General features: G+C 37.6%; 1 protein-coding gene across 7 annotated transcripts in view; it reads left to right on the plus strand.

Annotated features, from left to right (window-relative positions):
• The window catches only part of Tfdp2 (transcription factor Dp-2), a 124,107-nt gene that overhangs the window by 27,478 nt on the left and 83,463 nt on the right, over positions 1-13,166 (plus strand). For 3 of the 7 annotated variants that reach the window (XM_029543075.1, XM_029543076.1, XM_029543077.1), the window contains exons 3-4: positions 758-861; positions 11,226-11,292. The exons of 1 other annotated variant lie outside the window; for it this stretch is intronic. In XM_029543075.1, the coding sequence (XP_029398935.1) occupies positions 847-861; positions 11,226-11,292 (82 nt within the window). In that variant the 5' untranslated portion in view covers positions 758-846. The remainder of the gene's footprint in view (positions 1-757; positions 862-11,225; positions 11,293-13,166) is intronic. 3 more of the 7 variants (XM_029543078.1, XM_029543079.1, XM_021206219.2) reach the window with 1 other exon arrangement.

Genomic DNA, 13,166 nt, shown 5'->3' on the forward strand with positions numbered 1-13,166 from the left:
TCTCTCTCTCTCTCTCTCTCTCTCTCTCTCTCTCTCTCTCTCTCTCTCTCTAATGGTATTGAGGAGTTTAGGCCATTATTTTGAAGAATAGCTTTCACTGTGTATTTCTCTGTTAATTTTCATGGTTAGGTTTTGCATGTTGGACAGTAGTATCTCAGAAATGATATATCCATCTCAATACATTTGAGACTCCTGATGACTTGTCTGATTATTGCTGGCCATTTAGTAACTTTGATCACTAATGTGTGTCAGTTTTCTTTACTGGAAATTTTGTGTTAAGGCATTTATAAGTAGCTATTTCAATATTATGTTAATATTTTGTTGCACATTTCTAGTAACTAGTGTTAACCTTTGTTGATGATTCTTCCCTTAATTGGCTTATTATGATGGTTACAGTGGAGTTTCACCAACTGTAGAATTCATTATACTTACTAGTTGGCATTCTATTGATCTGTTTTCCTCCATTATCTCTCAATTTTGTGCTTTTTCCATGAAGCCCTGATGTTTCTTTCAGTGCTTTACCTAAAGCAACATAGTATAACCCTGCTGTATCCCTTGAGAGAAGAGCTGACTTGTCAAGTTACTTAATTGCTTTAAACCCGAGTTTTTATCTGGAATGGAGATAAAAATGATACATATTTTCATGGTGCTGTTCTAAGGATTACTTTAGACCGTTCACTTGCAAGTACATGTCTCAGTAAGTGACGTAAACATTGCCTGTTATTACATTGCTATTCCCTCTTTTTCCCTTTAACAGGATATTTTAAAGAACTGTTGAAGACGAAGGTTTTTATTTTGTGTGTTTTTTAATGGCTTTACAGAATATTAAATAGAATACAGTTTGACATGACGGCAAAAAATGTAAGTATTTATAATTTTTAAAAATTACTTTTTAAAGTGAGGCTATGCTGTTTTGCTATACAGATTTTCTCACTATTCTGGTTAACAAAATTCAAAACATTACCTAGATTTATAATTGCTTTTGATTGTGTAGTATGTGAGATAAACTTAATTCTAGTGAATACAGTATTTTCATGGCCATTATGGGATTCTTGTAGTTTGGTGCCAAGTTGTTCGTTTTCAACAGCTGCAAGTTGCTATCTCTAGAAAGTTTCCAACTTGGCTCCTTTTCTGGGGACTGTTACAAATTTGTTTTGGTGGCTAGAGAGTTCCTTGGCCTTATTGTGCACATCTCTGGTTTCTTTGGCTTCTTTTTCCCCTCTTGTGTTTGCTCAGGGAAATATGTATGCTCTGATGTTGTTTGGAACCAGGTTGCTACATTCTCTGAGGTGTTCCCTCAAGACCAACTTTAGAACTGTTGGAAAAGTTAAAGAATTGCTTCCCTTTTTTTTTTTTTTGAATTGTCATTTCTTTATATCTCTATTATAAAGGTGAAGGAATGTCTTAGGTATTCACAAATAGGAATTTAGTACCCCCTAGAAAGATCTGGGCCCCAAACCTGGAGTCTCTCAGGGACTGGAGCAGTATCTGTTTTTATAGTTCACTCCTTTCTGGATGTTGCCTATCTGCTTCATTTCTTCCTCCTTCCCACTGAAGATCGTTCTAGGTTCTAGCCTCTCTCCATCTCTTATCTGCATGTTAGAGAGAGGTATGCAGGAAGGGAAAAAAGCAGTCTGACATTCTTTTGTGGTTACCTCTAATTGCAGACTCTGGGAAAGCATTTCTCTTATGAGGTCAGAGAACATTTGTGTTTGTGTCTGTGCATGTGTATGTGCAGTTTCCTTTGCCTTTTATACCATACTTAGGATTAGGAATAATGAAAATCTTTTTCAAAAATGTTAAGGAGTCAGTTATGGAAGTGTATGACTGTAATCCCAACTACTCAGGAGGTTGAGGCAGGAGGATAAATTTGAGGCAATATAGCAAGACCCTGTCTCCAAACAAACAAACAACAAACAAACAAACATAACCAGTCATCACAGCAAAATTCAATTTAAGGCAAAGATCAAATGTATTGACTTGTATAATTGAAAAGTCTAGAGTTCTGTGGCTTTAAATATCTCTAGCTTTAGAGGATTTAAGAATGATATCATTGGGGACTGGAGAGTTGGCTCAGTGGTTAAGAGCACTGACTGCTCTTCCAGAGGTCCTGAGTTCAATTCCCAGCAACCACATGGTGGCTCACAACCATCCAAAATGAGATCAGACGCCCTCTTGTGGTGTGTCTGAAGACTGCTGCTGTGTACTCATACATTAAAAAAAAAAAAAAAAAAAAGAATGACATCATATAGTGTGTGTGTGTGTGTATGTGTGTGTGTGTGGCCCAGTCCCATCTTTTGGCTGTATATATGGTAGCATAATGACTTACTTGGGTCCTGTAGTGCCGGTTTATAAGAAAATAAGGAACTTTCAATTTTTTGCTAATCAATTTTAAATTCCATAGAGGCGGTTTGATTACTCTGCTTGGCTCACACACAAGTCTAAACAGTGTGTGGAAGTAAATGGGATGTCAGAAGTATGAGGTCTGGGCTGGGAGCCTCTCCTGTTAATGTTTCTTATCAGAATTATGCAGGATATAGGATGGACCCTTTTGCCAAGGGAGTGAAAGATAAAGTACTGACATATATTCTCTGCATCTCTTCAAATAGTGCTAATTATCCAATGAGTCCTCTAAACCAAAAACTTAGGTATATTCCATTTTAAGTTAACCTAGTATACAAAAGAGATTCTTTTTTCTTTTTGAGACACAGTCTTGCTATCTAAGCCAAGCCAACCACTCAAACTCACAGTCTTTATGCAGATGTGTGCTAAGTGCTGGGTTACAGACATGCAGCGACATGCCTGTCTCACAAAAGATAATTTGCAATATAATCCAAGGTATACTACTTTTTGCTTTGTCAATGAAACTTTTTTTACATATTCGTTAATATTTTATAGAAAATAGAAAAGACAAAATTTAGCCAATAGACTATTAGCACGATTTTGTTCAGGAAGATGTTTAGTATATATAAATGCACTGTGTTTACACATTTATGTACCAAAATATATCAAATAAAATGAAGTCATAAACCCAATAATGAATAATTTTGCTTATCTTAATACTTCTGTTACATTTTAAGATGCTGTTTTATTTTACTCATGGTATGGATAATATACTAGTTTCTTAATATTAGTCATGGTTTTCCCATTTTTAAATGTTTTATCCTTTCCTTTACAAATTTTTAAACTTTATTTGTGATTGGGTGTATCTGTGCTAATTGAGTATATGGGTGTATCTGTATTAATTGTTTGGTTTGTGTGTGTGTGTGTGTGTGTGTGTGTGTGTGTGTGTGTGTGTGCTTGCATGTGTGAGGGTACATAGGGGTAGGCATTCACATAGTGATAGGGTGCTTGTGCAAGTCAAAGGACAACTTTTTCTGGAATTGGTTCTCTTCTTCCAATGTGGCTGCCAGGATTGAATTTAGGTCACCAGGCTTGTGTGAGGTGGGTTTACCCATTGGTCCATCACTCTGGTCATATTTGTAACTTGAAGCAGGGTCTTATGTAGCCCAGGTTTGCATTGCATGCTTCTTCTGCCTCACAAACTCTCAGATTACTATCAAGCACCACCATAGCATTTTTGTCTAAGAGTTTTGATTTAATATAGGATCTCACTATATAGCTTAGGCTGGGCAGTTGGGCAGTTGTCTGGCTCCAGTCTTCCAACTGGTAGGAAGTGTGAGCCATATTTCTTGGCCTTTAATTTTTAGGACAGGATATTGCTGTAGCCTAGACATTGATCTGCCTTCTCCCAGAACTCACTTTCCTGCCTCTCAGTTTCCAGGGATTGTAGGTAAATACCCCACATGTGACTTTGAACATTTTTTTCTCTTTCGCTCATTTGTCAGATTATTTCTATCAGACAAAAATCTTTGAAAATTACAAAGTCATATTTCTGAGTATGTATGACTTTTTCCCAGAGATTATTTTTCTCCCATTCTTGAGTAGTAGCAGAGAGATTGAATGTTGGACCTCATGCATGTGAGGCAAGCGCTTTATTACTGAACTGTATTCTGAGCCCTTGCTGGAATCATATTGCTAAATGGTGTTTTCTAAAGACTGCATATTTATTTATTTACCAGTAATATATGAGAATAACATTTCTCTTATTTTTGTGCTTACACATAAATACACACACACACACACACATCTTCTTTTCCTCTGTTAAAAATAATGGAAAGTTCTGAGTATGTTGAAGGGGCAGTGAGCCCAACAGTAACAAGAGTACTATCTATAGGTTTTTATTTTTAATATTTGCCATTCTAATCAGCAAAAAGTTATATTGTTTCTTTCTGATTACTAGTTAGGGTAAACTAATATTCTATGCATTTATTGGTTATCTCCCTGTCTGTTTGGAAATTGCATATGTTGAAGCTGGAATCTATTGGCATTTGAATAATAACTAAAACAAATATAACTTGACCATAAGCAAATATGCACAATTGTTTGATGTAAAATATTCAGTTCTGTTATTTACATATTTACTTTTTTAGTTTTTTGAGACAAGGTTTCTCTGTGTAGCCCTGCTGTCCTAGAACTTACTATGTATACTAGGCTGTCCTCAAACTTACAGAGATCCACCTGCCTCTGCCTTCCTAGACTAAGATCAAAGGCATGCGCCACCATCTCATCCCAAAGTCATCTTGCCTGTAAAAGTTAGAGTTTACTTTTAGGTACAAATCATCTAATTTGAATTGTTTTCCAAGTTATATCAGAAATATTAAATATTGGTATAGTTTATAATATTCTTATGATTTGATTATTAAAAAATAAGGTTATTTTATTTAGCATACATTTAGTGATTGTTCACAGATTGTAGTACAGCATTGTAATACCCAGATATCATTTCATATATATTTATCTTATATCATGTTTTATACCTTAAACCCATTAAACTTGTTTAAATTAATTAAGAAAATTTATAGTGAAATACTTAGGGGGAAGATATCTCTTATCTGATTAGGCAAAGAGTATAACATGAGTTATGGATTCTTTTTTTTTTTCCCTCTTGCTCAAGGAAATATTCTTTTTGGTTGTTGTTGTTGTTCAGAGACAGAATCTCATTGTGTAGCTTAGGCTGCCCTGGAATTCACTATGTATTCAAGGTTGGCCTTGATCTTGGCTTCTTCCAGGTCAGCCTCTCAAATTCTGGGATCACAGACATGTATCACCATGCCCACTTTAGTTCCATTTTTATTGTAATTAATCCATTTTAAGATTTATTTTATAGGGTGTGTGTGTGTGTGTGTGTGTGTGTGTGTGTGTATGTGTATGTGTATGTGTGTGTACATGTGACTATACATGTGTGTGCGTGCATATGTCTGTGGAGACTAGGTCTCAGGGTGTCTTGAGTTGGAATTAGAGGAGATTGTAAGCTCCACCATCTTGAATGCTGGGAACCAAATCTGACCTCTGCAAGAGCGCTGATCACTTTTGCTCACCCTTTCTAACCTCATAATTCCTTATTTGTCTAACAGGATCTCACTATCCCTGGCTAGCCTGGAACTCGATAGATTATTTCTCTGCTGGGAGAAAGGAGCCAATTCATTGAAATGAGCCAATTCAAACCAGATTTTTATATTAAAGGCAGGTTTATTTAGAAACTGCTTTTGGGTGATTTCACTGGCCCCAAGGATTGAGGCCAGAGGAATTGCCAAGGGCATAGAGGGGCTAGGGGGGAGGAGGAGGAGAAGGAGGAAGAGAGAGAGAGAGAGAGAGAGAGAGAGAGAGAGAGAGAGAGAGAGAGAGAGAGAGAGAGAGAGAGAGAGAGAGAGAGAGAAAGGGAATAAGAGTCTGAGGATGGAGAGACAGAGACAGAGACAGACAGACAGACACACAAACACACAGAAACAGAGAGACCTAATTGTCTGGATTATATAGGGAGGAGCTTCTGGGGGAAGTGCAGCTCAGCCCCTGGAATGGAAAGTTCAAGGTTGAAGGCAGGGTATGACATGTAGGGACTGAGGGATGCTGGGAGAACCTAGAGGCCAGGTCTGTAAGATTTTGATATATAAAATATCCACCCCAGTCTCTTGCTTCTGAGTCCTAACCAAGACAGAACTGACTATGTAGACCAGAATGGCCTTAAACTCAGAGATTTGCTTCCTAAGAACTGGGAGTAAGGGCTAGTACCAATTTATCCCAGTCCTTAATTCTTTTTAAATAGAAGGAAATAATACTTTTGTTATTTCTTTGTGTGTTTGTTTTTTGAGACAGGGTCCTACAGAGCTCTGGCTATCCTGGAACTCATTATGATACCAGGCTGGCCTCAGACTCACAAATATTCACCTGCCTCTGCTTCTTGATGCTGAGATTAAAGACCTGTGCCACTGGGCCCTGCAGAGGCCAGAAGCACTGGATTTCTTGGAGCTTGAGTTACAGATGGTTCTAAGCTGCCTGACATGGTGTTGCATAATATACATTCTTAATCACTGAGCCATTTTTCCAGCCTGGGAAAGAATATTTTAAAATGTCTTCCCTAGCCAACTTTTCTATTTTTAAGTACTGTACTTTGAGTCTTTTAAACTACAAAGTATAAAACCAGAATTTAATATGTACTTTAATTTATTAAATGGGTTTTGGCAGTATTTTTAGGAACGTTAGATTAAATACCTTTCTTCTAAGGTAAAACTTAGGCTGTCATAGTGAGACTTAGTTGACCTTTATCTAATTTTTAACTGTACAGTTAAGATATGGGTGCATACGTTTGTGGATTTGTTTGCTGCTTACACTGCAGAAACTGACATGACGAGCAGGTGTTAAAACCTAACAGTAACCCAGTAACTGAGCTCTCTACTGTCAACATGTGGTTTTTGTTGAGGTTTTTTTTTTTTAAGCTGTTATTTTTATAAAATAAGAAAAATGTAAATGACTCTTCTGAAGTTATATGTATTTAATATTAATCATGGGATGAATATATTTTAAAAATATCTGTCATTTTGCTTTCTTTTCTTTCCTTTTTCTTCTTTCTTTTTTTTTTTTTTTTTTTTTTTTTTTTTTTTTTTTTTGGTTTTTCGAGACAGGGTTTCTCTGTGTAGCCCTGGCTGTCCTGGAACTCACTCTGTACACCAGGCTGGCCTCAAACTCAGAAATCCACTTGCCCTCTAACTCAGAAATCCGCCTGCCTCTGCCTCCCGAGTGCTGGGATTAAAGGCGTGCGCCACCATGCCCAGCTTGCTTTCTTTTCAAAGTAGGACTGACTAAAGTTTTTCTTTTTGTAGCAGAAGTGCTTGCTTATAATGTTGGGTGGGCTTCTTAGTAATGACAGCACACAGCTCAACAGATGTTCAGTTGTCTAAATGTTTAACATATTTGTGAGTAGTCCAGGGGAGCCATGATATGGCTATTGGTTGCAGGTTTTTTGTTTCTTTTTTTTTTTTTAAGGCTAACTAAACTTAAATCTCAGTGCAGAGTATCCATACCATTACATAGAATTGAGAAGCTAGTTTCATTTCAGTGTCAATTTCTGTCATAAAATTTTGATTTTAGGTGCCATGTATCTATTATTCAGAATTACTTGGCTGGGTTAAATGTGTATAGAAATATTTTGGTAAAAAGAAACTTCACTTAGTAAAGGATTTTAACCACTGACTAATGAAACCATTAGCTCTTAAACTATTAAATTGTAATGGACTAAGTATGTGCTTATGGAGTCTATATAATGCAAAACATTACATAGTTTTTAAAAAAATAGTCCATTGTGGGTCTAGAAAGATGGCTCAGCAGTTAAGAGAACTAGCTGCTCTTCTAGAACTCTTGGGTTTGATTTCCAGCACCCACATGGCAGCTTACAACTGTCTGTAACAACAGTTCCAAAGGATCTGATATTCTCTCTCTTGCCTCTGTGGGCACCAAGCACAAATGGTTCATAGATGTACATACAGGCAAAAACCCATACACATAAAATAATGACAAAAACTTATTAAAGCCAAGTCTATAAATTTTTAAAACTTTGTGTTCCTTAAAATTCTTTCAAATTACTGAAGAACTGATTTGCAGCACGGTGATGTTCATTGCTATATACTTGTAATTTGTTACATTCCTATGGCTGCTTTCTCATTGCTACCTCACAGCGAATCTTCCTAGTTCATGTTCATGGTCTCTCTACCTTCTACTCCCTCTGTCTCTCTGTTGGTCTGTCCCCCCTCCTCTCTTCGCCACCCTCTGACTCGGATTGGACGTCCTACCCTATTCTCCTATTCTCTTCTACCCAGCTAGTTGACTTATCAGCCTTTTATTAACCAATCAGAGGTGATAGAAAACAATTTTTACATAACATTGAGACCAGAGATGCTTGACCTTGCAACCAGATGTCGGGGCATAGAAATCAGCATCTGAATACACAGTGCACAAAACCATCCCCCAACCTTATGTTATGTAATAGAATAGTTTGTTTCAGAGGAGGGGCAGTACTGGGAATTGAACCCAGAGATTTGGACGAGCATGTCAAAGCCTGCTGAGTTATACACCGGCACAGATTAATATTAAATTAAATCTACTCAGTATATAAACTCATGCGCACACACAACATACCATAAAAGTAAGAATTTGTTAACTAGCATGATTGTAGTGTTTATTTAATAATGTAGACATAGACTGGGCAGTGGTAGTGCATGCTAAAGCATGCTAAGCTGGTAATCCCAGCTCTTGGGAGGTAGAGACAGGTGGGTCTCTTGAGTTTGACGTTAGCCTGGTCTACAGGGGAGTTCTAGGACAGTCAGGGCTACAAAGAGAAACCTTGTCTCAAAAAACCAATGATGGTGGTGGTGGTGGTGGTGGTGGTGGTGGTGGTGGTGGTGGTGGTGGTGGTGGAAATTTAAGGCCTGGGATTCATGCAACTTATGTCCAGAGAAATAGTTGTTTGTAAGCTTTGAAGCCTGAGGCAGAGAGCACTGTGAGACAAGCCTGGGCAAGCCCAGTCAGGCCATTGTTGGAACATTCCTGGACTGAACCAAATGTTCCGCTGACCCGCCCCTCAGGTCTCCTACCGTCCTGCAAATGTGTACGTTTAAATGAGCCAATCACGGGTAACCGCGCCAATTCTTGCTAGCCCCTCCCCCTTCCCCTATAAAAACCCCTAGCTTTCAGGCCATGAGGTCAGCACCTCTTCCTCCTGTGTGAGGTGAGGTACATGCTGGCCTGGAGCTCCGCCATTAAACTACCTCATGCTTTTACAACAAGAAGGCCTCTCGTGTTTCCTGGGAAATCCTGAATCCCGTGACTTTGGGGGGGTCCCCGAAAATGGGGGCTCCTACAGTGGGCTGGAGAGATGGCTCAGTGGTTGCTCTTTCAGAAGCCCCAGATTCAGTTCCCAGCACCCATATGGTAGTTCACAACTGTCTGTAACTACATTTCTTGGGGGATCTGATGCCCTCATAAAGACTTACAGTAGGCAAAACACCACTGCACATAAATAAAAGATTTATAAAAACAATGTAGACATGTATCAAAATACCAAGATAATGATCAATAATTTGAGACCATATGAGTTTTATTTCAGTAAACTTTTAAATGTATCTTTGAAAAGAAGTTTTGAGGTAACAAATTACAAATTTGAAATGTTGAAAGTTTGCAGAATATTCCAAGTTTGTAATATTGTAAGACTACAACTCTTTAGTGTATAAAACCATAATGTATAGTAATAGTGGGTCCTTGTATTATAACTTGCTTTGAGCTAAGTTGTTTTTGTACATTTGTTTTGTTGTTATTTTTCCTTCTACACAAGGTTTCTTTGTGTAATCCTGGCTGTCCTGTAGACCAGGACTCAGATATTGAGCTAAATAAAAAAATATTTTGTGTGTGTATGATGTGGGGGACTATCTGCATGCCAGGGTGTACTTGTGAAGGTCAGAGGACAACTTGGTGAAATTTATTTTCCTTTTTTACCTTTATGTGGGTTTGAGTTTGAACTCAGGTCTTCAGTCAGGCTCAGCAAGCACTTTATCTACCGAGCCATCTTAATGACCTGTGTGCCATGTTTTCAAAATGGGAATTCCCCTAGGCTCTGAAGCAAATTTTAAAATTTTGATGAAAATCAAGAGTAGTCATGCATTCCTGTAATTTCAGCATTCTCAAGCTAGAGGATGGAGGATCAGAAGGCTAATCCTCAGCTATACAGTTTGAGGCCAGCCCAGGGTATATGAGGCTCTGTATCCAAAACAAAAACCAAATATTTCTTATGATATTGGCATTTTCATCTAAGATACCAGGTAGCTGTGTAAATATTATATTAAGTGAAATAAACAATCTTAAGGGAGATTATAAACTTACTTGCTGTAGAGATTGCTGAGACTAACTATAGTGAATGTTATAGTACTAATAATGAATCTTGACACAGATTGAAGAATGTGTGCCATGTACTGTGCTGTGTACTGTGCATACCCATCCCCTTGGGTCTTTTTTTTTTTTTATTTGATATTTTCTTTATTTACATTTCAAATGCTATCCTGAAAGTTCCCCATACCCTTCCCCCCAGCCCCTGCTCCCCTACCCACCCATTCCCACTTCTTGGCCCTGGCCTTTCCCTCTACTGGGTCAAATAAAGAGGCCCCTTGGTCTTGCAAACTTTATTTGACCCTTGGATCTTTCTAACAACCAGAATTGGTAAGGACTGGCAGCACATTCTGCTTTGCCAATTTGTAACTTGAATGGCTTGACCAAGGCACACAGCAGTAGGCTCTATAAGCCAGTGTGGACCCAGATAAATGACTTGAGGCTGCTGTCCTTGTACTTATTAGGGCATTTGCGGTACTTATGTGGTAGTTCTTAAAATCATTGTGGAAATGATTAAGAGCATGAGAAATTAAGGACAGCAATGAGGATGTAGTTTTATACTCTTCTTTTTATAGTGCTAGAGAGCAAATCAGGGCATTGCACATGCTAGGCAAGTGTTCTGCTGCTGAGCCAAGCCCCCAGCCCTAGGGATGGAAGTGTGATTTATCTGTTGGCAGCTGCATATTACTTGCCTTCAAAGTATTTAGAAAATTTGTGGATTTTGATTTAATTCATAAGTAGCATTCCATTCATTTTTAATCTAAAATTCTTAGTTTTCCCATTTCAAGCAATATTTTCCTTTTAGTAACATATTCCTATGGATGATATAATTAGTTTATTTCATAAGACTATATATAATACTTAATACAGACTTCTGGTGGAAAATATAAAATATTTTATTAAATAATTCTATAATACTTCAGATCAAGTATTAATTTTTTTTTTTTATTCAGGTTGGTTTGACATCCACAAATGCAGAACTGAGGAGCTTTATAGATCAGAATTTCAGTCCAACAAAAGGTAAGGATTATTGAATAAAATTTTCTGGATTTAATGTTTTTGAAGTTCTCCTATAACATATACAATTATAAGAATTCCTTTGCATATAATAGTTACATAATGTTAGGATGTTACCACATACCAAGTTGTATGAATATCAATTGTCTGTAAGAGGTGGAAAGTCTTTGTGTATATTTTTCTCTATCTCCTTCCTTAGTAGTCTCAAAGCCCCTTAACCAGTGATCTTATTCCTGTTGACATGTTTTAAATCTCCTTTTTTTGGTATGGTAGTACATGGCTATAGTTGTAATGTTCACGGAGCAGAGACAGGAGGATTTTTATGAGTTTGAGACCAATGTGGGCTTTATATTTAGTTTCAGGCTAGTTTGAACTGTCTCAAAAACCAAACAAAACTGGATGGGAGTTAAAAGGCCCAGTGGGCCCCAGCTTCCCCATCATTTATAGTTATTGGCTAATTGAGGAAGGACAGGAAGGAAAGACATTTCCTTCAGAAGTGTAGTGACGTGTCAGGTGCCCATGCTCCTGAAACAACCTTAACTAGAGCTATTGGATCACCAAAAACCAAAGCATAAAACAAAAATGAAAGTAAGAAGAAGACTAGTTGGAAAGGGAAGGAGATTAGAAGAGGTAGGAGGGAGATAAATGCGGTGACAGGGAGACAGATGTGATTGACATACATTGTATACATGTATAGACTTAACAATGAAATCATTATTATGTATAGTTAATATAGGCTAGTAAAACATTTAAAAATTAAAAACTTTCCCCCAATTTTCTACTTTCAAGTTGTCTAAGTTGTAAGAAAATGCAGTAGAAAAAAATGTAATATATCTGTGTTTTCTAACAGATAAATTTCTGTAATCCATGACTTACTGGGTTACTTAATATCATAAATCTGACTCACCAACTAAGAATGTAGGCATATGTGATGAAATATTTATGGATGAAACGATAGAATGTCTGCAGTTAGATTCAGAATAATCTACTCTGAGGAAGTTAGAACATATGACATTACAGATAAAGTAATATTCTTTATAAGGTGATTGAGTATTCAAACTGGGTAATGGCTGTGTGGGGTTTCATTATTTCTCTTTCCTGATTTGTAAATGCATGACATTTTCTATTGTACAGGGTAAGAACAAAATAGTGCCACTGTATTCCAGTTTTGAGAAAATGCCAGCTTCTTTAAAAGATTTGTCTACTGTCTGAGATGTATCATGGAGGCTACTGAAGTCTGTACCTCACATAAAAATATTTAACTTGGTAAATAATATTAGTAGTCAATAGGCGTTAACTCTGAGAGCTTATGTGCTATTAAAGTATCTGAGAAATACTTTAAGTCTTGGTGCTTTTCACCCCCGCCCCCCATGATGTCATATACAGAAAACGGTAATATAAGCTAGGGCTAAACAAAAGGACCGTGCAAAGTCATAGGTACAATACCTGGGGCCTAGAGCCACCCCAAGCCATAGGTGGAAGGAAATCAGTATCTTTTCTGTTTGTTTGTTTGTTTGGTTTTTTGAGATAGTTTGTTTTGTTTTGTTTTGTTTTGTTTGTTTTGTAGCCCTGGCTGTCCTGAAACTAACTCATCCTGTACACCAGCCTGGCCTGGAATTCACAGAGATCTGCCTGTGTCTGCCTCCCAAGTGCTGGGATTAAAGATGTGCGTCATCCTCACCCAGCTAGGAGACACTCTTACAGCAGACTTCCTGCTTCTCTGATTCTTATGTTTTTCTGTCCTCTCTTCCATGAAGTTCTGAGCCTTGGGTGCAGGAGCTGTGTTGATGCTGAACATTCAGCAAATAGTTATTTTCTCCTCATTAACCTGGTGTGTGTGTGTGTGTGTGTGTGTGTGTGTGTGTGTGTGTGTGTGT

This window comes from Mus pahari, chromosome 10 (genome assembly GCF_900095145.1).
Source record: "Mus pahari chromosome 10, PAHARI_EIJ_v1.1, whole genome shotgun sequence".
Taxonomy (NCBI): domain Eukaryota; kingdom Metazoa; phylum Chordata; class Mammalia; order Rodentia; family Muridae; genus Mus; species Mus pahari.